This window comes from Ovis canadensis, chromosome 6 (genome assembly GCF_042477335.2).
Source record: "Ovis canadensis isolate MfBH-ARS-UI-01 breed Bighorn chromosome 6, ARS-UI_OviCan_v2, whole genome shotgun sequence".
Taxonomy (NCBI): domain Eukaryota; kingdom Metazoa; phylum Chordata; class Mammalia; order Artiodactyla; family Bovidae; genus Ovis; species Ovis canadensis.
Window position 1 is genome coordinate 105,083,243 of NC_091250.1, and position 25,746 is coordinate 105,108,988.

Below are 25,746 nucleotides of genomic sequence, written 5' to 3' on the forward strand. Positions count from 1 at the left end.
CTAGAGCTGAGATGAAAATGTGTATCCATTTTAGTTGTTATTGTTGTTATGACTTTTCCTTAATTTGCAACCAAAACAGCAGCTTTTTCAGACAGAACAGTTTCAGAAAAATGAAAAGACATTGAATCACTCAAGTGTGTGTATGTGTACGTCTTTCATTATTTATCAGTTAAAGCATACTTTGAATTAGTAATAATACAATTAAGAGCTTAACTTTTTAAAATTTATTTTTTAATTGAGGCATAAATATTGCTTTACAGAATTTTGTTGTTTTCTGTTAAACATCAACATGAACCAGCCATAGGTGGCTCAGAGATTAACTCTTTTAATATATCTTATTTCCAAGCTAAGTTATTAGTTTGGTCAAAGTTTTGAAAATATTGGAAACTAAAATGTTCAAATAGTAAATCGCAGATAGAGAACACAGTAATGGTACAAATCGTTTAAACTCTTATGTAAAATTTGATAAGGTGTTTTACACAACTATTGAATTGGCAAGGTCTTGTGGAAAAACCAGTTCCAGATGGCAAACATACGCAAGGGATTCAGTCAAACAATTTTTTGGCAAGAATGCTATGAATTTTGTAATCACTTATGAACCAATGAAATACAGAGATGAGTCTAGTTAATAATCTACAATTATTGGCTAAAGAAGTATATTAGCGCTGATTTCCCTCTATTCATACTATCTTTTCTATCAACCCCACGAACCTTTGGCACAATGAAGTGGGTGACTTTTATTTCCCTTCTCCTTCTCTTCAGCTCTGCTTATTCCAGGGGTGTGTTTCGTCGAGATACACGTAAGAATTCTAGTTTTCAATTGTTCAACTTTTCTTTCCTAGACAAGAATGTTTCAGTAAACCTTGAATCATTAATGAAGAAAGTTTTCTTTTAGCATTTATTTTTAGACTGTTACTATATTTTGTATTTGTGAACCCTTAGGAAGATACCTTATTGGTATATTTCTAACATTCTAGGTGAAAAAAAATAGTGAGAATTGTTTAGTAACTGTAATTTCCTATTGCACATGAAGGAGTTTCTGCAGAGTGACTTAAACTTCACAAAATATAGTTGAAGGTAGAATTTAAAAATCTAAGTTTCCAAAGGCCTGTTCACTGTACTTTAATTTATATAAAAAATACAAAATTTGTGATTTTAATTTTATAAATAGAACTTGTATTTATATTTTCCATTTCAGACTATCCTCTCAGTTAATAGACACTGCAAGAGCATCAGATATTACCCAAGTTTGACTATAAAGCTATAAATATGTAGTGACTTCAATGATTTTTCAAGTAGTATCATTGTGATTAAATAACTTCTGCTTAAATGCAGAAGAAACATTTCATCATCATCTTAAGATTTTCTATAGGGAATCAGAGCTCAATATCTTGGAGCAAATGAAAACCCAAGTCAAATGGAGAGAAACATAAAAAATAATATCGTAACCAGTTGTTTCTTCAGAATTTAAAGCAAATCTTTTTTTTCCCCCCATTTTCCCCTCCAGACAAGAGTGAGATTGCTCATCGGTTTAATGATTTGGGAGAAGAAAATTTTCAAGGCCTGTAAGTTGAAATATTGAAGAATCAAATTTAATGTTTCTAGTAGTGTTGGTTGTAATTTTGAAGTCCTTGTAGTCCTGTCATCAGAGATTGTAGAACAGTACTCTCCAATAGGATTTTCTGCATCAATGGCAATATTCTGTATCAGTGTTGACCAATATAGTTGCCATTGGCCACTGTGGCTATTGAGGACTTTAAATATGGCAATTGCAACTGAGGATCAAAAATTTAAACAGTATTTAACTTTTTAGAATATATATTGACATTTGTGGCTAATGAAAACTGTTGGGACAGTGTAGATCTGGAACTCTTATATAAGCTACATGGTAGAAAACATTTTAATATATGACTTCTTTTGCAACTTGTTTACTAAATTCTTTACCCAGCAAATATTTCTTAGGTTTTTTGAGACAATTTGAATATTTTTTAATCTAGTAAAAGGTGAGGAAATAGCTTGTTTTTCAAAAAGTCTGTCTCATCCTATTGCTTGATTAAATAAGATATTTGTGTATGTATGTATGATTTTTGTTTTAAATAGTTGAAGGACCTGTGTAAAGCCCTGGTTAACAATAGGTCTATTTAGAATACATTTTGCTTGCTTGCTCACATAGATGATGCGATAGTATGCATATATTGACTGCACACACATATATTTAAACATGGTGGAAATATACATCCTGTTTGCTTAGAAAGCCACATACATGTGGTTAGGCCTCAGAACACAGCTGACGTCAATAGGATCTCTGAATAATCGTGAGAAAGGTGTGTAAAATATAGAACCTATACAGACACTATTTGTTTTCTAACATAGCAACCTAGAGCATATTAAAATTTTATTATACTACATTTTTCTGTGTTCTTTATTTCAGGGTGCTGATTGCCTTTTCTCAGTATCTCCAGCAGTGTCCCTTTGACGAACATGTAAAATTAGTGAAGGAGCTAACTGAGTTTGCAAAAACATGTGTTGCTGATGAGTCACATGCCGGTTGTGATAAGTCACTTGTAAGTATATTCTGATTTTGAGTAATATTTCTGTAACATAATCTTGAATGATTAAAAATATCTCCTTTTCGTTTTCTCAATTATTATCAAAGGCTATATTTGTAAGCAACACTCAAAAGTGGGTATAGCATTTCTTTGATGATAGAGGTGTTCTAGTGTACTCACAGTTTTAAAAAACATTGCTTTACTGAAACCACACACAAAGGTCATAGTGTTTTTGGAAATTTTTTATTTTTAGAAGTGTCTTTTTTTTAAATTTAAAGTTAAATTTCTTTTCATAGACACTAATAATGATAGGATAGTTTTTACCTTGTTATCTAGGTAAAAACAGCAGTATGGCTACGTATTCCTTGTTTTAGGGATATTCATATTTTTACATACAATAAAAAATCAGCACTTTTAACTTGTGATATTTTCAGATAGATCTTTAATACAAAGACAGGTCTATATTTCTCTTACCACTTTATATATACATTTCTTGGGACAAGGCAATTTTTCTTTTATCACAGAAGGCTTCCTCTTGTTTTTCTCTATAGGTACTTCTGCCTCAAGGCAGAATCAGTTCTTTAACTACCCACAATAATATTACTCTAAATATGAATTTTTAAAAATATATTTTAAAATAAATTAATAAATTTTGTCTTGAGCCTATTTCCCCTGAAGTTATAATTACTTTCATAATCAAAATTAATTGATACAGAAAGGCTTCATTTAATGGACTGTGCATTGAGGCAAATATTTCTAGAACAAAAAAATTATATTCTAATGCAGTAACAATTAATATATAGTAGATTGTGTTACTCCTCAGTTTTGAATGGTTTCTACTAAAAATTTGGATCTCTTGAAAAGGAGCAGATCAAATGAGAAACTATCTGAACTCTGTCCTCCCTAATGTGAATTCATTGCTACTAAGAGGATAATTTCCCTTGAGTTTTTACTTTAATGATTTCTCTCCTGGCTTTTAACCTCAGGTGGAAACAGGAGTTCTGTTCATTCCTTAAATGAACATTCCTTAAAGACATTCTTTGAAGGCATTCCTTAAAGGCATTCTTTTTGCCCTTTTATTTTATCCACTATAAGCAATAGCATGACACTTAAGTCTTATGGTAATCACCCATAGATGGTCAAATCAAGGGAAACTCTCTAAATTTGAGAAAAAAGTGGATTTTTATATGACATACTAACCAAGGTTTACCAAGATATTAATTTCTTGTACCATTCTTTGGGTATAAGGAAAATAAAATGCTGCTCAGCAATTTGAAGCCTGCTCTCTTCCATGCAGCACACTCTCTTTGGAGATGAATTGTGTAAAGTTGCAACCCTTCGCGAAACCTATGGTGACATGGCCGACTGCTGTGAGAAACAAGAGCCTGAAAGAAATGAATGCTTCCTGAATCACAAAGATGATAGCCCAGACCTCCCTAAACTGAAACCAGAGCCCGATACTTTGTGTGCCGAGTTTAAGGCAGATGAAAAGAAGTTTTGGGGAAAGTAAGTAATCAGATTTTTAAGCTTCAAAATTAAAAATTATGAAATAAGTCAAGATTCACTATAACAATTACTATTATGAAAATTATCAACATTAAGACTTGAAGTTTTTGTTCTAATGACAATTTTCAAAGAAATAGAGTATTATGTTATTTACGTAGTAAATAAGTAATTTATGTAACATTCTACATGATGAAAAGATTGATCAAAGATCTTTTGCAGAACAGGGTATGATCTATATGAAAATAATTGAAGTTGACATATATTAGAGGTTAAAGTGTCTGCCTGCAATGCAGGAGACCTGGGTTCGATCCCTGGGTCGGGAAGATCCCCTGGAGAAGGAAATGGCAACCCACTCCAGTATTCTTGCCTAGAGAATCCCATGGGCGGAGGAGCCTGGGGGGTTTTCTACAGTCCACGGGGTCGCAAAGAGTCGGACACGACTGAGCGACTTGACTCACTCACTCACTAAGATATACGTATATATTTAGCACTCTCGGAATTTATTTCAAATTAGTCAATAACATATCACTGAAATTAAACTATTTTATGCATGTGTGTATATTTATATGTATATATAATGTATGAGTTTAACCTTTTCACTGACTTAAAGAATGACAAAGGCAAGTTCATCATTTGTAAATTGAGCTTAATTGGTTACTTAGAAGTCTGAATTTTGAAGGCTCTGGGGAGAAGGTAGATTACAAATGTTCTTGCCATGCATTTGTTCCTGCTATAGAAAAGTGACTGTTTTTTTGTTTAAAAATTTAGATACCTATACGAAGTTGCCAGAAGACATCCCTACTTTTATGCACCAGAACTCCTTTACTATGCTAATAAATATAATGGAGTTTTTCAAGAATGCTGCCAAGCTGAAGATAAAGGTGCCTGCCTACTACCAAAGGTATTCTTCAGAAAGAATAGAAGAACCAATTCATAATCGAACCTCAGTTTCGGGACATCTTGTGGCTAAATTTAGGAAACTGAAGCCTCCAGCAGAAACTTCTTTACATGGTTTAAACTCCTCCCTCTTTCCCCCAGTCAAGGAATTTTTCATCTTTTTTGAAAGGCTATGTCTTTTTCACTAAGGGCTATGTCTTTTCACCTTTTTTGAAGAGCTATGCCTTGCACTTTCCTTCTTCTAATAAGAATTGCAAAGTGGATCTGGTAGAGGAAACTGTTGTGTATGTGTCTGAATATCCTGTCTCTCTCTATAGTGCTAGTTGCTATAGTGAAATGCAGAAACTCATTTTTCAAATTGCACAGTAAGAGGACACCATTTTTGTTTCTCTTTTCATGAGTTTTTTTTTTTTTTTTTTTTTTTTTTTACTGGGGAGGGGAGAATTCAAAGTGGAGGAGAATTTAACTGCATCTAGAAGCCTACGTTTATTGATTTATTCCGTAAACGTTTACACTGCATTCTCTTTTCTAGGGAGTTTATTGATGTTATGGGAGTTGTGGAGGAAGGAGTAAAATGCATTACGTGCAAAATTAAGAAGTCAGCAAAGTTCTATTCCTTTGGATATCAGTGTACACTGTCCTACTTTTCCTTTTCATTCCCTTTTCCCTGGCAATACCTCCACGCTGGTTCTTACCCACCTGGAGGTTCCGCTATGACCAGACTGACTTTTCTTCTTTCTATAGAACAAAATAATTATTTGCCAATAATAAATACTTGGGAATTGAGGTTTAAATTTTCTCTTTAAGGTTTAATTTGGCATAGTCTCATATTTATCATTATGTATTAGATTAATCCTGGAGGAGGAAATAACAACCTATTCCAGTATTCTTGCCTGGAGAATCCCATGGACAGGAGAACCTGGCAGGCTACAGTCCATGGGGTCGCAAAGAGTCAGACATGACTTAGCAACTACACATTAGGTCAATCATTTCAGTTGTAATGCTGGTCTATTGGGGTTTGCTCAAAAGGTTAAATCTTGCTACTGTCAGAGATAATTTTGACTTATGTAAACCCTATTTCCGGATAAGGCAATGGCACCCCACTCCAGTACTCTTGCCTGGAAAATCCCATGGACAGAGGAGCCTGGTGGGCTGCAGTCCATGGGGTCGCTGAGTGGGACATGACTGAGCGACTTCACTTGCACTTTTCACTTTCATGCATTGAAGGAGGAAATGGCAACCCTCTCCATTGTTCTTGCCTGGAGAATCCCACGGACGGGGGAGCCTGGTGGGCTGCCGTCTATGGGGTCACACAGAGCTGGACACGACTGAGGCGACTTAGCAGGAGCACCAGCAGCAGTCTCATCTGAGCTCAAGAAGGAGTGGTCTGTACATAAATTTTCTTTTCTAATGTTCCTCAAATTATTTCTTTTTGCAGATTGACGCTATGAGAGAAAAAGTACTGGCTTCATCTGCCAGACAGAGACTCAGGTGTGCCAGTATTCAAAAATTCGGAGAAAGAGCTTTAAAAGCATGGTATGTTAAATTTAGTTTGCATCTTTTTCATGATGTCAATGATGGTTCAGTTGACAAAATTGTACATCATATGTCATTTTACACAGTGCTTTCACATACATCTTTTTGGTTGTCTAAAAGGTAGAAATTTGATAGACATGAAAACCAGAGCATCAAAGACAATTTGTCATTATTTTTAACCTTTTTTTCCCTAAGTAGTCAGAGAATTTAGAAGACAGCTTTTTTGTTCTTCCAGGACAGGTGTTTAAACTCCCATGTATTTTTAATGATTGTGATCTTAGTATAAAAATCCACTGTATTTATAGAGCTATAGTCAGGGTCTTTTATCTAATTTTTTCTCTCCTCCATCCCTCCAACCAATCATCTGAAGGTGTCTGCTTGTCTTTTTATGTTCTGATAACTAATTTCAGTTATCAAAGTTTCTTCTTATTTTCTGGTAGCACCAGTTCTGCTCTTAATCTCTTGTTTTTGCCTGGGCTTCGGTTTTGATATTATCAGCTAGCTCTAGAAGCATCCTTCAGTATTTGGACCAAGGAATCCATTTTGCAACCCCCTGCCATCCTCACCACCAATCCCTTACTTTGTAGTCGATAATAAATCAACATTGGGCAGAAAATCAATTGAAAACAGACATTTTGGAAGTTGTCAAGAAACTGTCGCTTGAACTATCTTGCCTGTCATCCCTACCATCAACAAAATCACTAAACAAAACAACCCTAACATGAAATGATACATAGTTAAACAGGGTATGATTAGTTTTGGGGAAGTATCTTTTATCTGATTTCAATGACGGTGAAATGATTTGAGAAAGCTTGTGGATGTTAGGTTTTACATCTTATCAGTGAGCATAGAGATAATGCTGAATCAATTTCTTGGTAAAAGTATGCTGAATCAAAACTCTCTAATTTTTGTATAAGTTAACAAAATTTGTTTTCTCAGAGGCTTTTAGAAGTCAGGAAGAATGTACTTTGGTTAATAATTTTAAAAAGGGGTAACTGGAATTTGTATGGCATTTCCCAGTTCATAAAATGCTTTCATATAGATTATCTCATTTAATCCTCACAACAATGCTTTGACTTAGCGTGTTGTCGTGACTCAGTGGGGCCTGAAGCTCATAGAGGCTAACTAACTGGCCTAGGGTCACATGATTATTAAGCTATAAAGCCAGATCTGGAAGTCATTCCTGGGCTCTAAACCTGGGGCCTCTCAGCATGTTACCTTTTTTAGAATCCCTCTTTAATTTCTGTTTCTACGAATTGCTGGACTTTTAATCTCCATATGTGCTGCCCTAAGGAAACATTTTGCTCTACCATTTGGTTCAGAATTAGCATTAAAATAAGAGCTAATGTATCTTACAAATTATTTCTGTACATTATGTGAGCCTAAATTTTGTAGTTACGTGTAGTATTTTCGTAATGCTTTCACATAAAACATTGTCTGTTAATAATATTTTGATGGGAGAATTTTCCTTTTAGGTCAGTAGCTCGCCTGAGCCAGAAATTTCCCAAGGCTGACTTTACAGATGTTACCAAGATAGTGACAGATCTCACTAAGGTCCACAAGGAGTGTTGCCATGGTGACCTGCTTGAATGCGCAGACGACAGGGTAAGGAAACCTCAGTATGCTTTACGGCAACATACTGGCTTAAGTTGGTAGAGTCAGCTTGTGTAGCATCAGAACCACTGAGAGTGGTTTGAGATTGTTTTCTCTGCTGGGTCTACTCAGTCCGTTCCCTGTTTCCCTTCCTTCTGCCCTCCCTCCCTCTCTCCCTCTTTCTTTCTTTCTCTCTGATATCCTATTCACTAAATGATCTAATAAACTCATTTATACTTTGTAATCCCTTTCATTCAAATTTGGAGATCAAATTCTTACAGCAGAAGTAGGACAGTCACAAAGGTAGATTTCTAAGATTTCTTGAGGAGGTGGGGGGAGTTGGAGAAAGGCTGGAACCTGAAGAGAGCTTTGGAAATTATGCAATTTTCCCTTCTATGTTCTCTCTTCATTAACACCCTATGTTAAAAATACAAATATTTGGAATGATATCTTTTTTTTTTTTCTCAAACTGACAAAATACAAGAATCCTAACCTCTCAGGACACTTTCTGAAAACTTTAAGGCAGATATTTTACATCTGTAAGTGGGGTCTGTGACCATGATCTTGACTAACGTTTCAAAAATCTTTAGCACTTTATTTGGTTATTTGGTTTCAAGATGCCTGCACTTAATTTGGGGGGATATTTAGAAAAACACTAATGAGTTTTAATTTAAAAACGTAAGTGTTGTTTTAAAAGTAGGTATAAAGTTGATAAATAACTGACATGAGCCCCAATTTATACTAGTTTCTTTCCAATCATGTTTTAGTAGTTCTGTCTGTGCCTCTAGGCTTAGCAGCACGGGTTGAAAATCTTCATAGCAGGCATATTGGTACAAGTATGGTCTTAGAGCACAATGAATGTGTTCTGTCGACATAGTAAATGTCTGGGGAGGAAGCACAGGAATGTCACTTTACAGTGAACACTTTTCACCTACTTGCTTGTAGGCAGATCTTGCCAAGTACATATGTGATCATCAAGACGCACTCTCCAGTAAACTGAAGGAATGCTGTGATAAGCCTGTGTTGGAAAAATCCCACTGCATTGCTGAGGTAGATAAAGATGCCGTGCCTGAAAACCTGCCCCCATTAACTGCTGACTTTGCTGAAGATAAGGAGGTTTGCAAAAACTATCAGGAAGCAAAAGACGTCTTCCTGGGCTCGTAAGTGGATAAAAAATGATCCTTTCATACTTTTATATGATCTCAGAATTTAGGAAATTATTCTAGGCTTTCCTTTGGAATTGCTACAATTTTTCACGTTGCCTGCAATGTTTCTTTATTCTTTCCTCTTCCGGCCGTTAAACATTTTTGGAAAAATTGCTTTTAAAAAATTGTCATAAAATAATACATGCTTGTGGCAGATGCTCTAGAGTATAATGTAATAATAAAAATTTATTTTTACTCCCATTCCTGACTCCTTAGGAATATTTCTGGAAATACATGTAGAAATATTTTGTTTACATGTAAATTATATATATTATTCATTGATGCATTCACTCAAAGTGTACTTCTAGAACTTATATATGTGTGAATATATGTAATACATCTTTATGCCTCTCTATCTGTCTATCTGTCTATCTATCTGATGCCAGCAAAGAACTATAAAGTATGGAATCTGTTACCAGGTGCTTTAAAATGAAAATGAGTCAGATTTGGTTGAAAAGACTGGAGTCCAGTAGCATGCAAGGCAGCATACAATTAAATAACAAAATCAATGATTATATCAAATCAGTAAGCGTGGTGATAAACTTTAATTTTTTATTGCTCAATCATAGTATCCTGTGCACTAACTTTTTTATAAAATTACATACCCATAAAGAATTTATTCATACAGAGAAGAAAACAATTAAGAATATGTCTCTAGTTATCTATCAGAACATTTTTGAAGTGTAATCCAAATTAGACAAGATGTACCTAATAGTAACAAGTGCCATTCATTAAACAATATGTGCCCGTGTGTTTTGCATAGATTACATCATGTATTTCTCACAGTTCACCTTCTGAGACATACTATTATCATCCCCATTCCACAGAGGAGGAAACCAAGGCTCAGTAATTGTAATAAGTCACCTAAGGAGATATAATAAAACAAGCGGTGGAGTCAGGGTTTGATAGCTCTAACTCTGAACCTTCAAGCCCTTAGTCCTTGACTGCACAGGGTTTAGTCCGATTCAAACCTTTAGGATATGATTTACATTTATGGTTAATTATGTGGTTTTTCTTGCTCATTTGTCTAACAAGATCTATTTTATTATCATCTTAATTAGGTTTTTGTATGAATATTCAAGAAGGCATCCTGAGTATGCTGTCTCAGTGCTATTGAGACTTGCCAAGGAATATGAAGCCACACTGGAGGACTGCTGTGCCAAAGAAGATCCACATGCCTGCTATGCCACAGTGGTGAGTATGGAGCTCTTTGATTGATGATTCCAATAACAGGAAAGAAAAATGATGCAGGATTATTATATCATGCAATATAGATTTCTTCTTAAGATGATTTCAGTTCTGTGCCTGTGAACATTATAGGAATAATAACCTTCGATAAAAAGAAAGGTCAAAGAAAGCACTCTCTTAATTTAACATAATCTTGACCATGCATTTTTTTCCTTTTTAGACTCCTGAGAACAAAATAAGGTAAATGTAAATGGTAATTAAAAGAAATTTAACTTAGATATAGAGAAGGTTAATCTGTTTTCAAGTTTTATTAAGTAATCAAGAATTAGTATTTTAGAGAAGATGGTAAAATCTATTGATGTAGAATATTTTCAAATCTCTTTTGAAACAGTTCAGGAATGGTTTTGAAAGAAATTAAATGAGGAGAAGAAATCTGCTTCAAGAATTTTTAGCATATTTAGCGATGCTAAAATTTTAGCATATTGGAAAAGACCATGATGCTGGGAAAGACTGAGGGCAGAGGGGGAAGGGGGCGACAGAAGATGAGATGGTTGGATGGCATCACTGACTCAGTAGACATAAGTCTGAACAAACTCTAGGAGATAGTGAAGGACAGGGAAGCCTGGTGTGCCTCAGTCCACGGGATCACAAAGGGTCAGACATGACTGAGCGAGTAAACAGCAGCAACAGCAAATATTTAGCAAATACCTCATGTTTGAGATATTTAGCACACTTAGTACGTAGAGTGGTTTTCAGACTTAAGAATCAGAGGAAAGTCGTTTTTTCCTCTATCAAGAAACTAGTTATATATATGCCAAGTGCCACACAAGAACTGATGACCAAGACAAAATCTGCTATCTTAGAGAGCTCGGGATCCAGCTGCAGAGATGGCTTAATAATGATGAGTATTTGTAATTATAATATAATATTATAATTATAATATATTTAAAATTACATGGTGGTTTGATGCTTTAGTCACTAAGTCATGTCCGACTCTTGCAACCCCACGGACTGTAGCTTACCAGGTTCCCCTGTCCATGTGATTTCCCAGGCAAGAATACTGGAGCGAGTTGACCCAGGGATCAAACCCAGGTCTCCTGCACTGTAGGCAAATTCTTTATTGACTGAGCCACCAGGGAAGCCCATAGCCACCGTTTATTAGGTTTTTACTGTATCCCAGGCTCTGGTTTAAGTTCATGAGCTCAGGAGGTTTACAGAGCAATTCTCTGAGGTGAGTATCATTTTCATCTCCATTTTAGAAGTGAGGGTTCTAGAGCTTTGAGATGGGAAGTAAAGTTGCACAACTAGAAAATAAGTCAAATGACCTGGCTTAAACACAAGGAGTTGCATTCCAGAGTCTGAATGTTCTTAATCACTTATACAGTCTTACCAAATAAACAGTTTGGACATATAATAGGTTTGGCATCAAAAAGCTATTTATATGACTTTGGGCAGAGAAGACGAAGGATCTCATTCTACCTAGAAGGGTGAAAAGCAACCTACGTCTGGTCCTCATATAGAATGTTGTAAGCACAGTTCTTTTGTTTTTCAGTTTGACAAACTTAAGCATCTTGTGGATGAGCCTCAGAATTTAATCAAAAAAAACTGTGAGCTATTCGAAAAACATGGAGAGTATGGATTCCAAAATGCGTAAGTATATTTGCTTATTGGCTAATTTTTCTTGTTCATTTAGTAAATATTTAAGATGATATTCATAGACCACCTATCATAGAACTTTAAATTTTGAAAGTAAAGTCTTATTTCTGATCACTGTCCATCAAGAAAGATAAGAGAAAATGAGATAAAATAGTTGATGGGGTGAAGAGCTTATATTTGAGGGCAGTTTAAAAATTTGGGCTCAAATCTGGGAGGAAAATATCAAATATTGGGTTATAGGAACTGAGGATGCTGTTTGACAGTTAAGAAATAGTTTATGAGTAAACAAAATAAAAGCAATGCTTTACAGAGCAGAAAATAAGTCTTCAGTGTCTGTAGCTCAATAAGGTGATAGACTAATGTTCTGATTAAATAGATCCTTATTTGTGGAAGTTAAGACAGGAAGGGGCACTAAATATCATTTAGTTGATGTTTATTTTTCAGCTTACACCTGTTACCACTTTTTAAACTATAGGTGCTTGGAATAACAACATTGAACAAGACATAGTCTCTTCCCTTGAGTAGATTATTGTTATACATTGATTTTCAATAGTGATTAGTATTCTTAGTAAATGATTATTACATGCTAGATACCATGTCAGGCTGATTGCAACTTTGTTTGTTTTCATTTAGTCTTTGCACCATCCCTTTTGAGTTAGGTGTATTTCCTTCTGTTTTATAGGTGAGAAAATTCATCCATATCTTTCAAATTTAGGATAGTGCTGATGTGTATTAAGCTCTCAGTAGGTTTTATTGAAAGAAAGATGCAATTAAAAAGTATTTTAATGTCACTGAATTATAATAAAGTAAGCCACTTTCCTAAGATTATATAGCACAGGTGGGATCCAAAGCTAGGTTACTTAGTTGCTCAGGACAAGGTCTTCACCCACATTATTCTGCCCATGTGAAGATGAAGACAATTTATGAATGGAATAGGTCTTCCCTGGAAACCATCTTGGTGGATTTTGGCTAAGTGTTCTCTGCTTGACCTGATGTGTTAGAAAAAGAGTTTCTTGTCTGACTGAAAACACATGGGTTATGTTGTTACAGGCTCATAGTTCGTTACACCAGGAAAGCACCCCAAGTGTCAACTCCAACTCTGGTGGAGATTTCAAGAAGCCTAGGAAAAGTGGGCACTAAGTGTTGTGCAAAGCCTGAATCAGAAAGAATGCCCTGTACCGAAGACTATGTGAGTCTTTTAGAACAGAGCTGTCAATAAGGACGAATTTTTGCCTTTGGATGTTGATGAAACTTTCAGAAACAAGTGAAAGTGCTTGCTTTCACTTGTGTGTGTGTGTGTGTGTGTGTGTGTGTGTGTGTATTGTCTATATGGTAGTGGCAACCAGGATTTGCTTCCTATATTATCTTGACCATCAGAGGATTTAGATAAGATTCCAAAAGTGATAAATTGTTTTGAAAAAATTTCATGAATTTTTAATGTTCTATCCTTGAATTTTCTAAATTTTTACTTTTGAGGCGTTTTTCTCTTTAATGTATCAGTATAAGACTATTTCTTCCCTACTCCAACATATATCTCAGGACTCCTCTAAAATTATGTAATCAATTATTTTCTCAAATATATTATTCCTAAAATGTAGACATATTTAATCAAGAAGATTTTTCAAAGTCTCTTTTTACCTGTAGTTCTAAAGTAAATTGTTGCCTCAAATCAACCTTGGATTCAATGTTGTGAGTTAAAAGATAGAGTTTGTTTTGGTCCAGTGGAAGGTGGGAGTTCCTGGAAAACTTTTCATTATGCTTTCTTTGAGCTTCTGTGTTCCCGTCTGTTTTTAGCTGAGCTTGATCCTGAACCGGTTGTGCGTGTTGCATGAGAAGACACCAGTGAGTGAAAAAGTCACCAAGTGCTGCACGGAGTCATTGGTGAACAGACGGCCATGTTTCTCTGATCTGACACTTGACGAAACATATGTACCCAAACCCTTCGATGAGAAATTTTTCACCTTCCATGCAGATATATGCACACTTCCTGATACTGAGAAACAAATCAAGAAACAAACGTGAGGAATATTTCACTATTTTGTGTTGGTAGTCTTGATAGTGAGAACTGTAAACGAGCAGCTTTCTCTGAAATAGTGATTATATACCTGAAGTACAGAAGTATTGGCCATGTTAAGCAGATAAAAATGTCAAGCATAAAATGGATAGCCTTTTGTTTTCTTAGCAAAAGAAAAAAAACCTCATCATCTTGTCTATAAACCATTCAGAATAATCTTGTGGATAAAAGCTGCAGCAGAATTATATCTTAGGCTAGCTCAGTAGAATAAGCTGAACAATTAACTGATGCATTTTTGTAGATAGCAAATTAGTCAGTAGAAATCATACGAGAATTTAATTCTGAGCATGAATAGTTACTTTCAGTTTGTTCTGTGTCGACCTACAGATAAGGCAGCCTCTTAAGATCTAACTTTTGAGAATGGAACTTGGATTAAAAACATCTGGCATTTCAAGTTCAGAGGCTTGATTCCCTTGATTCCTTATTGCTGTCACAAGGGGTTATAATTGCAAGAAATTTAGCAACATGAAGTTGTTATTACCTCTGGTGGCTTCTGATCATGGAGCTAGATTTTAAAGCAATATTGTAAAACCTACTGTGCCCATATGACTCTTTCTCTAGCCCTATTGTCTGCAGATGTCAAAGAAAGAGAACCACCAGCTCCCTTGAGTTGGATAGTTTTATTTCCTATGGCCTCTATATTATTAGTGCTTCCCTGGTGGTTCAGAAGTTAAAAACTCTGCCTGCAATTCAGGAGACCTGGGTTCAATCCCTGGGTCAGGATTGTTATTAACTTTGAATGGGGCGGATTACAAAATACCAAGAGAAAGATTCTCAGATTATAAACTTTTTAAATCAAGTCCAGGATAAGTAGATTTTTAAGAATTATTTTTAGCTCTTAAATTTACACAATTCAATATGCCATAACTCTCCAAATCAGATAATGTATGAATGCAATGACATCATCCTTTCCAGTGATTTACTGAAGAACCATTGGTTGAGATATACTGACACTACAAATGTTAAGCAGTTTACATTGATTACTTAATTTGATCCTTCTACCAACCCTGTGAAGGTGGATTTTATTCTCATTATGCAAGTGAGAATATTGAAGCTTATAATGGCAAGCCTGGACCTCAAATCCAGAGCCGTCTGGCTCTAAAACTTGGAATATTAAGCAGCACTGCTACCATTCTTACCATGTCCATTTTTCTTTAGTGAGTGCATTTCTTTCTGTTTTTTGTTGTTTTTATTCAAATGCAGTGCACTTGTTGAGCTGTTGAAACACAAGCCCAAGGCAACAGATGAACAACTGAAAAACGTTATGGAGAATTTTGTGGCTTTTGTAGACAAGTGCTGCGCAGCTGATGACAAAGAAGGCTGCTTTGTTCTGGAGGTACTGGAGTTGTTTGTCTTCATTTTAATATGTCTAATTTCCTTTGCTGTTGCATTTGGTCAAGCTAGGGGTTAGTGGTTTAAGTACCTGAAAGAAATTATGTATGTGTGGAACAGAAATCTTATTCTTCATACAATTGTCTTACCAAATGACTGAAATACTCTTTTTTTTTTAAATCTCTTGCTGCATTGTAGTTGTGTTTTAATATTTGTTCTGTTTCCAAAGTTGTATGTTTATAAATTTAGACAGAAATATTTCTAAAGCCTGAAATCTTTTGGTAGAGACATCATCAAACCAAAACTTAATTTAGTTTAACATTTTCTTGAAAATGGTAATTTGTGATTTGGTTGAATATTAATAGTGATTTTATAGGTTACAGGGGAAATTTCTGTTTAAATGTGTGAATCATTTAATATTTTCCCCTAGGATTTGACAGTATTTTATTCCTTTGGGGGCATATTAAGGGGCCTCCTTCTAGAGAGTATAGTTCAGTTCAGTTCAGTTCAGTTCAGTCGCTCAGTCATGTCTGACTCTCTGAGAAAGAGTCTAGTACTGAACTGTTATTAAAGGATGTGATATATGAAAAATTACTTTGTAATCACCATTGGCTATATAAATGTTACTTTTTAAAAATCCTAACAGTGGTGCTAATATTTCCCCCATATCCGTCATTTCTTTGTATTTAGGGTCCAAAACTTGTTGCTTCAACTCAAGCAGCCTTAGCCTAAACACGACACAACCACAAGCATCTCAGGTAACTATACTTTTCTGTGCTTCATCACTCAGTCGTGTCCAACTCTTTGCCACCCCATGGACTGCAGCCCACAAGGCTTCTCTGTCCATGGGGATTCTCCAGGCCAGAATACTGCAGTGGGTTGCCATGCCCTCCTCCAGGAACTATACTTTAGATTTTTTTTTTTTAAAGTAATTATGTAGGGCTTCCCTGGTGGCTCAGGGGCAAAGAATTTACCTGCCAATGCAGAAAACATGGATTCAATCTCTGATCCAGGAAAATCCCATATGCTGCAGAAACTAAGCCCGTGCACCACAACTATTGAGCCTGTGCTCCAAAGCCTGGAAGCCACAACTACTGAGCCCACGTGCCACAACTACTGAAGCCTGGGCACCCCAGAGCCTGTGCTCCACAGCAAGAGAAGCACTGCAATGAGAAGCCTGCACACTGCAACTAGAGAGCAGCCCCTACTCCCTGCTAGAGTCAAGCCTGAGCAGCAAAGACCTAGCGCAGCCAAAAATAAATAATAGAATTATTTTAAAAAGTAATTATAATGCATGCATGCATGCTAAGTCACTTTAGTTGTGTCCGACTCTTTGCGACCCTATGGCCCACTAGACTCCTGTGCCCAAGGGATTCTCCAGCCAAGAATACTGGAGTGGGTTGCCGTTTCCTCCTCCAGGGGAATCTTCCCAACCCAGGGATTGCATCTGCATCTCTTTATGTCTTCTGTATTGGCAGGCGGGTTCTTTACCACTAGCACTACGTGGGAAGCCCCTAGTTATTAAAATAGCAAAGATCAGCTGCTTAATGCCAGTCACTACTCTAAACTCATTATATATATATATATATATATATATATATATATATACATATATATATACTTCTTTAATTATCAAAACAGTTGCCTGAGTCAAAAACCATTGTTATTCCTATTTTGCAGATGAGAAAAGGGAAGTATAGATCAAGGGATAGGTTAAGTAATTTACCCAAAAACCATCCAGTCAGTGATAAGTGGAGCCAAAATTAAAAATTCTCACCAGAGCTTGAGAATCAACTACTGTCTTGTTCTGCCCTAATGTGACATGGAAGACAGACTCATTGTACTAAGTACTGGCTCAGCAATGGGATCCTGTAGGTAATAGGCTGAATTGTATGAAAGTGCATTTTCATATGTACAAAAACAGTTGAATATCAATGATTTCACATGGTTCAACCAAATAGCTCAAAAACAAATTCATTTCATTGGTGAGTATGAGGTCTACCTTGTGTGAACTTCTACTGCAAGTAAATAATTCGCTACTAAGTTTCCAATGTGTCGAGATGCTAAGTCTTAAGAGGATTTCTCTTATGACAAAAAGGCTCACTTTAAAATTTAGATGTTTGAACATAAATAAATGTGTTTAACCCATTTTAGTATAGTATTGTGGGGGAAGTTAAAAAATAAAATGAACTTCATTTTTGAAACAAGTTGCCCAACTGTTCTTTGGCATGAATTATTTTTATATTTTTCAAACTGACTGTGATGTTTATTCCACTATTAGATTTTTACTTGCTCTTTGCCTATATGGTAATACCTATATTTTGTGCATTCAGGGCAGGAAACAGCTTCATATTTTTGCAGATGGGGGCATTTCAAAATGTGATTTGTTTCAGTCTGAAATGGCAAGATTTTCTTCCTAGAGGTCTAACTTTGAGAAGACAACTTTTTGTTTGTAATTAACTTAGGTAAGAAGTAGGTGTCAGTTGGTCCCTGGTGATGCAATAGTTATGATCCCACACTTCCACGGCAGGGGACACAGGTTCAATCCCTGGTTAGGGAACTAAGATCACTCAAGCTGTGCTGCATGGTGTGGACAAAAAAGAGTAGTTGTTAAGTGAATGACTCTGAGAATTAATGATGAAAAGCTGGTGTTATAGTGTTCAACCCTGATTGACATCATGACGAAGAGAGGACTTTACGAACCTTATTGCTCTGTCCTTTCCCCTTGCCCGGCAGAAGAATTCAACTGCCATGAGTCAAGGACAGGCTTGAATTGTTTTCATTGATGGAATTAGAAAGACAGTCTTAGCAATCTGGCATTCATTTGAATATATTTGAAAAAGCACATGCCATTTTATAAACAGTAATTATATTTATCTTTTGTTTTTCAGCCTACCCTGAGAGTGAGACGAAAAAAGAGAAATGAAAACTCAGAGCTTATTCATCTGTTCTTCTTTTCGGGTGTTGGTGTTAAACCTACACCCTCTCTAAAGAACATAAATTTCTTTAAATATTTTGCTTCTTTTGTTTGTGCTACAATTAATAAAAAATGAAAAGACTCTAATATAACTGTCCATGAGTGTTGTTTTTCAAAGATGTGTTGCCATCCTGAAAATTGCGTTAGATGCCGTAAAAGTCCCACTGTTCTCTCTTTCCCCATTTCAATGGAGGACTTCTAGTTCCTTATGGGTTAATTATATAAAAGAAGCATTAATACTGTTCTGAGTTGTGAACTGTAAGCATTCAAAGTAATATTTTAACATTATGATAATTCTGGATAAAAGAATAGGAACTGTGGTATAGGTAAGGCATATACTGCTGCTGCTGCTGCTGCTAAGTCACTTCAGTCGTGTCCGACTCTGTGCGACTCCATAGACGGCAGCCCACCAGGCTTCCCCGTCCCTGGGATTCTCCAGGCAAGAAAACTGGAGTGGGTTGCCATTTCCTTCTCCAGTGCATGACAGTGAAAAGTGACAGTGAAGTCACTCAGTCGTGTCCAACTCTGTGTGACCCCATAGATAGCAGCCCACCAGGCTCCTCCATCCATGGGATTTTCCAGGCAAGAGTGCTGGAGTGGGGTGCCATTGCCTTCTCTGAAGGCATATAAAGCATGGCTTTTGCCTATATACTGTTGCTACAGCTGCTGCTAAGCCGCTTCAGTTGAGTCCGACTCTGTGTGACCCCATAGACGGCAGCCCACCAGGCTCCCCAATCCCTGGGATTCTCTAGGCAAGAATACTGGAGTGGGTTGCCATTTCATTCTCCAATGCATAGAGCTGAATAATAAATGTGGAGACCAAGACAACAGAGATGACTGCAAGGATACAATAAGTCCTCTTGTATCTGCAGGGTATAGATCCCATGACTCCCAGTGGATGACTGAACTGCAGATATATCCTATATATACTAACATATCTTATATATACTAGTTTTTTTCTTGTACTTACATACCTATAATACGTATAATAAAGCTTAATTTATAAAGTAGGCATGGTAGGGGATTAACAATAATAAGAAAAATTATTGCAATATACTGTAATGTGGTCTCACCCCCTCAAAATACTTTGTTGTACTACTTTTATGCCTTTTGCAATTTGAGATGTGACAGCAAAACCAGCATGAATTTCGTTTTCCTTCACAATTTCACAGATGAAAGATATATCCTTAATGAATATCTCAACACCCTCAGCATACGATTGTTTTTCTTACCGTCTTGAGAATTTTTACCTTTTCACTTTCAGGAATCATTTTATGGCTTTTCTTTGACAGATCCCAGTTGTCAGCATCACTACTCTTGCACTGTGGGGTGATAGTTAAGTAAAATAAGAGTGACTTGAAAACACGTACTGTGATCCCAGGAAAGTTGACCTGATAACTGAGAGGGTTACTAAGTGGGATATGACCAGTGGGATACGCTGGACAAGGAGATGATTCATGTCTGGGGCAGGATGGCATGAGATCTCATCAGGGTACTGGGAACAGTGTACAATTTAAAACATATTCATTATTTATTTCTGGAATTTTCCATTTAATATTTTTGGACCATAGTTGATCTGAGTAACTGAAACCTCGGAAAGTGAAGCCATGGATGAGGGACTAGGGTAATTAACTGAATTAGAAAAGAAAAAACCTGATCCTGAAGAAATTTAATGACAGTTTAGGAAGACAATACAAGAAGTGTGTAAGAAGTTTAACAAGTGTGGAGAAGCATTTTCGGAAGAGAAGATAGGCAGTCTTGACAAAAGTCAAGTCATAAATGATTGAGATATATTGGATTGAGGAAGTGCAAGAGTTAGAAGGTGAAATTTTCTCGTAAAAAAAAAAAAGATGTTATACACAATACTGAACCTTCACTCACTGACTTAGTCAATTGATATCTGGACCCTAGGAACTAGTTCGTTAAAAAAATCTGGCCTTAAGAATCTCAAGAGAAGTGAATTTAGAAGCAGCATTATTAAAGAATAAGTGGGACCCCAGGGGGTGTTGTAAGTGACCAGAGAGAAGTCCATCCTGTTTGGATGGGCTGAACCTTCACCAACTTCAGGTGGAACAATGTGGCACTTTTTTCCCCATATGTGCAGAAAACCACTTGTTGAAATACACACTTTCCGTACAACACACACTTTGTTAAATTACAAACACTGATGCTGTTATAAAAATAAGGGCGCGACACGTTTTATTTTCTTTACTCAGTAAGGTAAGCCCCATGTTGCTGAGAGGGAGACTAGGTGCCTGCAGGCCCTTCTCTGGGTGTCAGGACTCATGAAGAGCCAGGATCCTCTCTTCCTCAACACAGAGAGGAAGCCTTGGGCCTGGACACCGGGGGCAGCTCTGTGGCCTTCATGAGTCGGGTTGGTATCAGAGATGAGTGTCACAGCTGAGTGAGATGGTGCACAAAGCACTGAGTAGGAGCCTGGCCCGGGGACCCCTGGTGACCGACACTGCTTTCCCACCTTGGGCTTCCAGGAGCACCAGTGTGGGACCCCCCTGAGCCAGAGGTCAGGGACAAGAGGTTGGTGGCAAGGTGGGGCCAGGCTGGGGTATGGCAGAGAAAACCCTGTAGGGTCAAGTCTGTCCTGGTGGGGGACATCATAGGGGGCCAGCAGCTGAAAAGCTGTAGGGGAGGGGACATTCTGGAAATGGTCTCAGGCCTTGCTGACTTCCTTGGTCCAAAGCTGGCGGGAGGGGGGACCAGAGACTCTGCCCTCAGCTTCAGTGCCCACCCACTGGGGTGGAAGCAGAGTACTGAGGGGGACCGTCCTTGTCACCTGCAGGTCCTACTCAACCACAGATGGCCCTGAGTATCTCTCATGTCCCCTCTCTGCAGTCACAGGACCCTGGACAAATCTCACCCTTTGCCAGAGGGAAGGCAAAGCGGGACCTTGGATGGAATAAGAATCTGAGAAGCCACACATTCGAGTATTAGGAGTCATAAACATCTTCCGGGGATGAAGGGGACACCAACAAGGCAGATGAACACCCCAAAGTTTCAAATAGGGTTAGCCCATGGCACTGGCTCAGCACCAGGCACTAGAGCAGAAGTTAAAAGGAAGCGGAGTGCCGAGTTAGCTCCAGAGGCTGGCAAGAAGAATATGTGCTCAAACTAAGAATGCCTCTGAAAAAATAAAAAATAAAAAAAATAAGAATGCCTCTGTCCTATGGGAAAGATGCTCCCTTGGTTTCTTTTTTAAACTGCAACAAAGAAAAACATGTAGAACACCCCAACCATATTCAGTGATTCACTCCAGGGCTTCTTCCCAGTGTTGAGGGATTGGCTCTTCTACCATCAGAACAGTCCTGGAAAAGAGAGCTGGGTTCCCTCACTTTGTGATGGGGTGGACAACAGACGCATGGCTTGAGGCAAAACTGATTCAGTGTAAGAACCGTCAGGAGGTATTGAGGATGGGAATGCAGAGGTGCTCTGACCCATTTTATTACCTTTCTCATGAGAGAAATTGTTGAGTCCACAGCACAATCCACTCACAAATGTCTTAGCTCCCACAGAATACTGGAAGGCACATATGTTTTAATTCTTTTTCAGGAACATCAAAAGCAAGGCACAGTTCTCTAAAGAGAATCTGTTTAAGAGAGAGGTAGTCTATGTTCTGGGGTGCAGTGTGATTGGCTTAAGAACAATAGACAATAATTCTACTTTTATCCTATACATGTCTTATGAGAAGAATGCATATTTACAAGTGTGTGTGTCTGTGTGTGTGTTATCTATCTTAGTTTGGACCACCATAACAAAATACCCTAAACTAGGTGGCTTAAACCACAGAAATTTATTCTCTCGTAATTCTGACTGCTGGAAATTCCAAGATAGATATTTAGTAGGCTTCAGTTTCAGGTGAGCGCTCACTAGCTGCCTTGCAAATGATCACCTTCTCACTGCATGCTCACAAGCTGGAGAGAGAGAATAGAGAAACAGAACGATAGGGGGGGAGGGAGAGACGATAAACGCAAGGGCGCCCTCTGGTGTCTATTCTTATAAGGACACTAAGCCCTCTCGTGACCTCTGCTGCTGCTAAGTCGCTTCAGGCCTGTCCGACTCTGTGCGACCCCATAGACGGCAGCGCACCAAGCTCCCCCGTCCCTGCGATTCTCCAGGCAAGAACACTGGAGTGGGTTGCCATTTCCTTCTCCAATGCATGAAAGTGAAAAGTGAAAGTGAAGTCGCTCAGTCGTGTCCGACTCCTTACGACCCCATGGACTGCAGCCCACCAGGCTCCTCCGTCCATAGGATTTTCCAGGCAAGAGTACTGGAGTAGGGTGCCATTGCCTTCTCCTCTCGTGACCTCTTCTAAACCTAATTACTTGCCAAAGGCTGAGTCTCCAAATACGATCAGAGTGGTGAGTTACAGCTTCAACATAGGAGTTTTGAGAGGATAAAAAAATTCAGTCTATAAGAGTGTGTGAAACCTGTGGACCATGCAGGGGATTTTTCTGAAGCTCCTAAGATATTGAGCCATCACTCCACTTTGCTAAGGACAGGGAGTGTCTAGCAGTTATGCGGATGATGGCATAAGGTCAGAGAACCCCTTTGTTATTTCTCATACTCTGCCTTGGCTACAGCATCTGGGAACAGATGGGTCATAAGCATTTCATCATCAGAGAAAGCATGCTGCTGCTGCTGCTGCTGCTAAGTCGCTGCAGTCGTGTCCGACTCTGTGCGACCCCATAGACGGCAGCCCACCGGGCTCCCCCATCCCTGGGGTTCTCCAGGCAAGAACACTGGAGTGGGTTGCCATTTCCTTCTCCAATGCATGAAAGTGAAAAGTGAAAGTGAAGTTGCTCAGTTGTGTCCAACTCTTCACGATCCCATGGACTGCAGCCTTGCAGGCTCCTCCACCCATGGGATTTTCCAGGTAAGAGTACTGGAGTGGGGTTCCATTGCCTTCTCCGAGAGAAAGTATATGTCATCACAAAAGCGCTCCAGACTTACCAGCTTCCTCACCAGGATTTTTGGTACTGTCCTCTTCCCAAATCTGACCCAGGGCCTCTGCACCCTGACCATCAGAGAAAATATGAATGTAAACGTTTCAGTAATGCTGTCTGGTTGAAAGGGTATGAGAGGTGTGTCGTGTCAAACAAGTGAGTGGCTACAGTTAGTGCATAAACCTTGACTACAGAAATCTGGGTCCGGGCCACTCAGTGTCTACATGTGAAGATCTGCTTTGTGCCAGACATTGTGCCAGGCATTGCGTGAGTTGTGAAGATGAGTCTTTGAATCCAAGAAGCCCACTCTTCAGGAAGAAGACTTTGCAGAATTGCAAATGCCTGTGATGTAAGGTCAAAGGAGAAGTACCAAGAGAGAACAATCTAAAGGTGTTACAGGTTGCAACCTTCTCTCCTTAGGGGGACATCAGATATGCATTCATGGACGATTATTTGATACAGACCTTGTAAATGTGTGTGTGCTGAATTGCTTCCGTCGTGTCCAACTCTTTGCGACCCCATGGACTGTAGCCCACCAGGCTCCTCTCTCAATGAGGATTTTCCAGGCAAGAATACTGAATGGGTTGCCATGCCCTCCTCCAGGGAATCTTCCCAACCCTGGAATCGAACCTAGGTCTCTTTCATCTTCTGTATTGGCAGAGGGGTTCTTTACAACTAGCGCCACCTGGGAAGCCCAATACGGACCTTGAAGAATGAATAGTTGTTTTTACAAGCATCAGTGAGGAAGAGGAAGAGAGGTTAAGCTCCCCCCTCAACTTTCAAATAACTAACCAGTCAAATCAACAAAGAGCAAAATAGGGCCCAGAAGGAGTAAGTAGCCAGTGTCATCTGAATAGAAGGCAATTTCTAGCAACTTCATGTACAGCTTAACTACTTTGAAGAAAAGTGCTTCTAATATTTAACACTAATCATAATGTGAATATGATGATGATAATTATTTTTAAAAATATCTGTTAGGTATAAGACACCTTAAATACATTATTCCTTCTATACACCAAATTGTTTGAGGGAAAAATTATCATTTTCATTATATATGTGTAAAAATTGAGAATCAGAGAGATTAAATTATTTGCCCAAAGTCATATGGCTAATAAATGTTACAGCCAAGGTCATCATCTGCCTGATACAAAAGTCCAGTTTACCATGCTATGCTGTTTCTGGGCAGTATTATAGATTTATTACAAAGCAAATAGAGTCAAAATTAGAGCAATGGAAATATTTGACATGACCTGTGTACCTTGGGTGACACTTTGAGCAATGACGCATATACATCAAAGGTTGTTTGCAGTTAGTAGACAAGCTGTGGTCCAGAGCTCCTCTTTATGGCTTATCTTTTAAAATTTGGTGTTCTTCAGGGTACCTCTTTTCACTACAATGTCTTTCTCATCCCATCACATGGCTATGATAGCCATCTATAAGCTGATGATTACTATTCAACTGCCTATCAGCTCCTCTAGCATAAATCTTACTTTAAGCTTGCAAACCAGGGGGTTCTGCTTAATAATTTCTCTAAGTTAAGGTGGCACTAGTGGTAAAAACCTGTCTGCTAATGCAGGAGACATAAGAGATGTGGGTTTGATCCCTGGGTTGGGAAGATCCCCTGGAGGAGGGCATGGCAGCCCACTCCATTATTCTTGCCTGTAAAATCCCATGGACAGAGGAGCCTGGTGGGCTACAGTCCATGGAGTAGCAAAGAGTCAGACAGGACTGAGTGATGAAGCAAAGCACATCGTGCCATGTTGTGACTGCTGATAATAACTCTCTGTCTCTCCCGTTAGATGATGCAGTCGGGGAGAACAGGGGTGGTGCATGTTTCTTGTTGCTAATTATTCCCGCCAAAGAACAGTGCCTGGTATGCTGACTTCATCTTTTTGTTGAATGAATAAATAAAACTCCCATCTATTAAATGCCACTCTGCGCAAGGCCCTATTCTTAGCTATTTATGTTCAGTAGTTTATTTAATCGTGAAAGAATTCTATCAGTCTCCTTATATTGTAGATGATGAAAATAAAGCCCAGAAAAGTTAAACAACTTGTCCAAAGTTTTGTAGCTAAGTAGCAGGGCAAAAATTCAAACCTGGCCCCAAGCCCTCATGTCGAACCATGACATTGTACTGTCCTTCTGATTATAAGGCAGTAATGAATTTGTGCATTTAGTTTAATTTCATACAAAGTCTTGCCATCTTATCTATGGCCCTGTTAACTTGTGTTGTGCAACTTAGGGAAAAATCACATTCTTGAATGCCTGTAGTTTG

General features: G+C 38.1%; 1 protein-coding gene and 1 long non-coding RNA gene across 2 annotated transcripts; both read left to right on the forward strand.

Moving 5' to 3' along the window:
• Nucleotides 1-464: 464 nt before the first annotated feature.
• ALB (albumin) lies at nucleotides 465-18,600 on the forward strand. The gene is made up of 15 exons (XM_069594342.1): nucleotides 465-800; nucleotides 1,508-1,565; nucleotides 2,432-2,564; nucleotides 3,847-4,055; nucleotides 4,824-4,956; nucleotides 6,391-6,488; nucleotides 7,964-8,093; nucleotides 9,027-9,241; nucleotides 10,348-10,480; nucleotides 12,027-12,124; nucleotides 13,181-13,319; nucleotides 13,925-14,148; nucleotides 15,408-15,540; nucleotides 16,227-16,294; nucleotides 18,428-18,600. The coding sequence occupies exons 1-14, from the start codon at nucleotides 722-724 to the stop codon at nucleotides 16,266-16,268; spliced, it is 1,824 nt and encodes a 607-aa protein (XP_069450443.1). The 5' UTR covers nucleotides 465-721; the 3' UTR covers nucleotides 16,269-16,294; nucleotides 18,428-18,600.
• Nucleotides 18,601-20,678: 2,078 nt separating this feature from the next.
• On the forward strand, nucleotides 20,679-21,702 carry LOC138442621 (uncharacterized). Its single transcript, XR_011257791.1, has 2 exons — nucleotides 20,679-20,733; nucleotides 21,364-21,702. It is a non-coding gene; the product is annotated as an uncharacterized lncRNA (long non-coding RNA).
• Nucleotides 21,703-25,746: the final 4,044 nt, after the last annotated feature.

Coding starts and splice junctions, on each gene's coding strand:
- ALB (XM_069594342.1), top strand. CDS start 722: ATGAAGTGGGTGACTTTTATTTCCCTTCTCCTTCTCTTCAGCTCTGCT. Junction 1,566..2,431: donor GAAGAAAATTTTCAAGGCCT/GTAAGTTGAAAT, acceptor TCTTTATTTCAG/GGTGCTGATTGCCTTTTCTC. Junction 14,149..15,407: donor AAACAAATCAAGAAACAAAC/GTGAGGAATATT, acceptor ATTCAAATGCAG/TGCACTTGTTGAGCTGTTGA.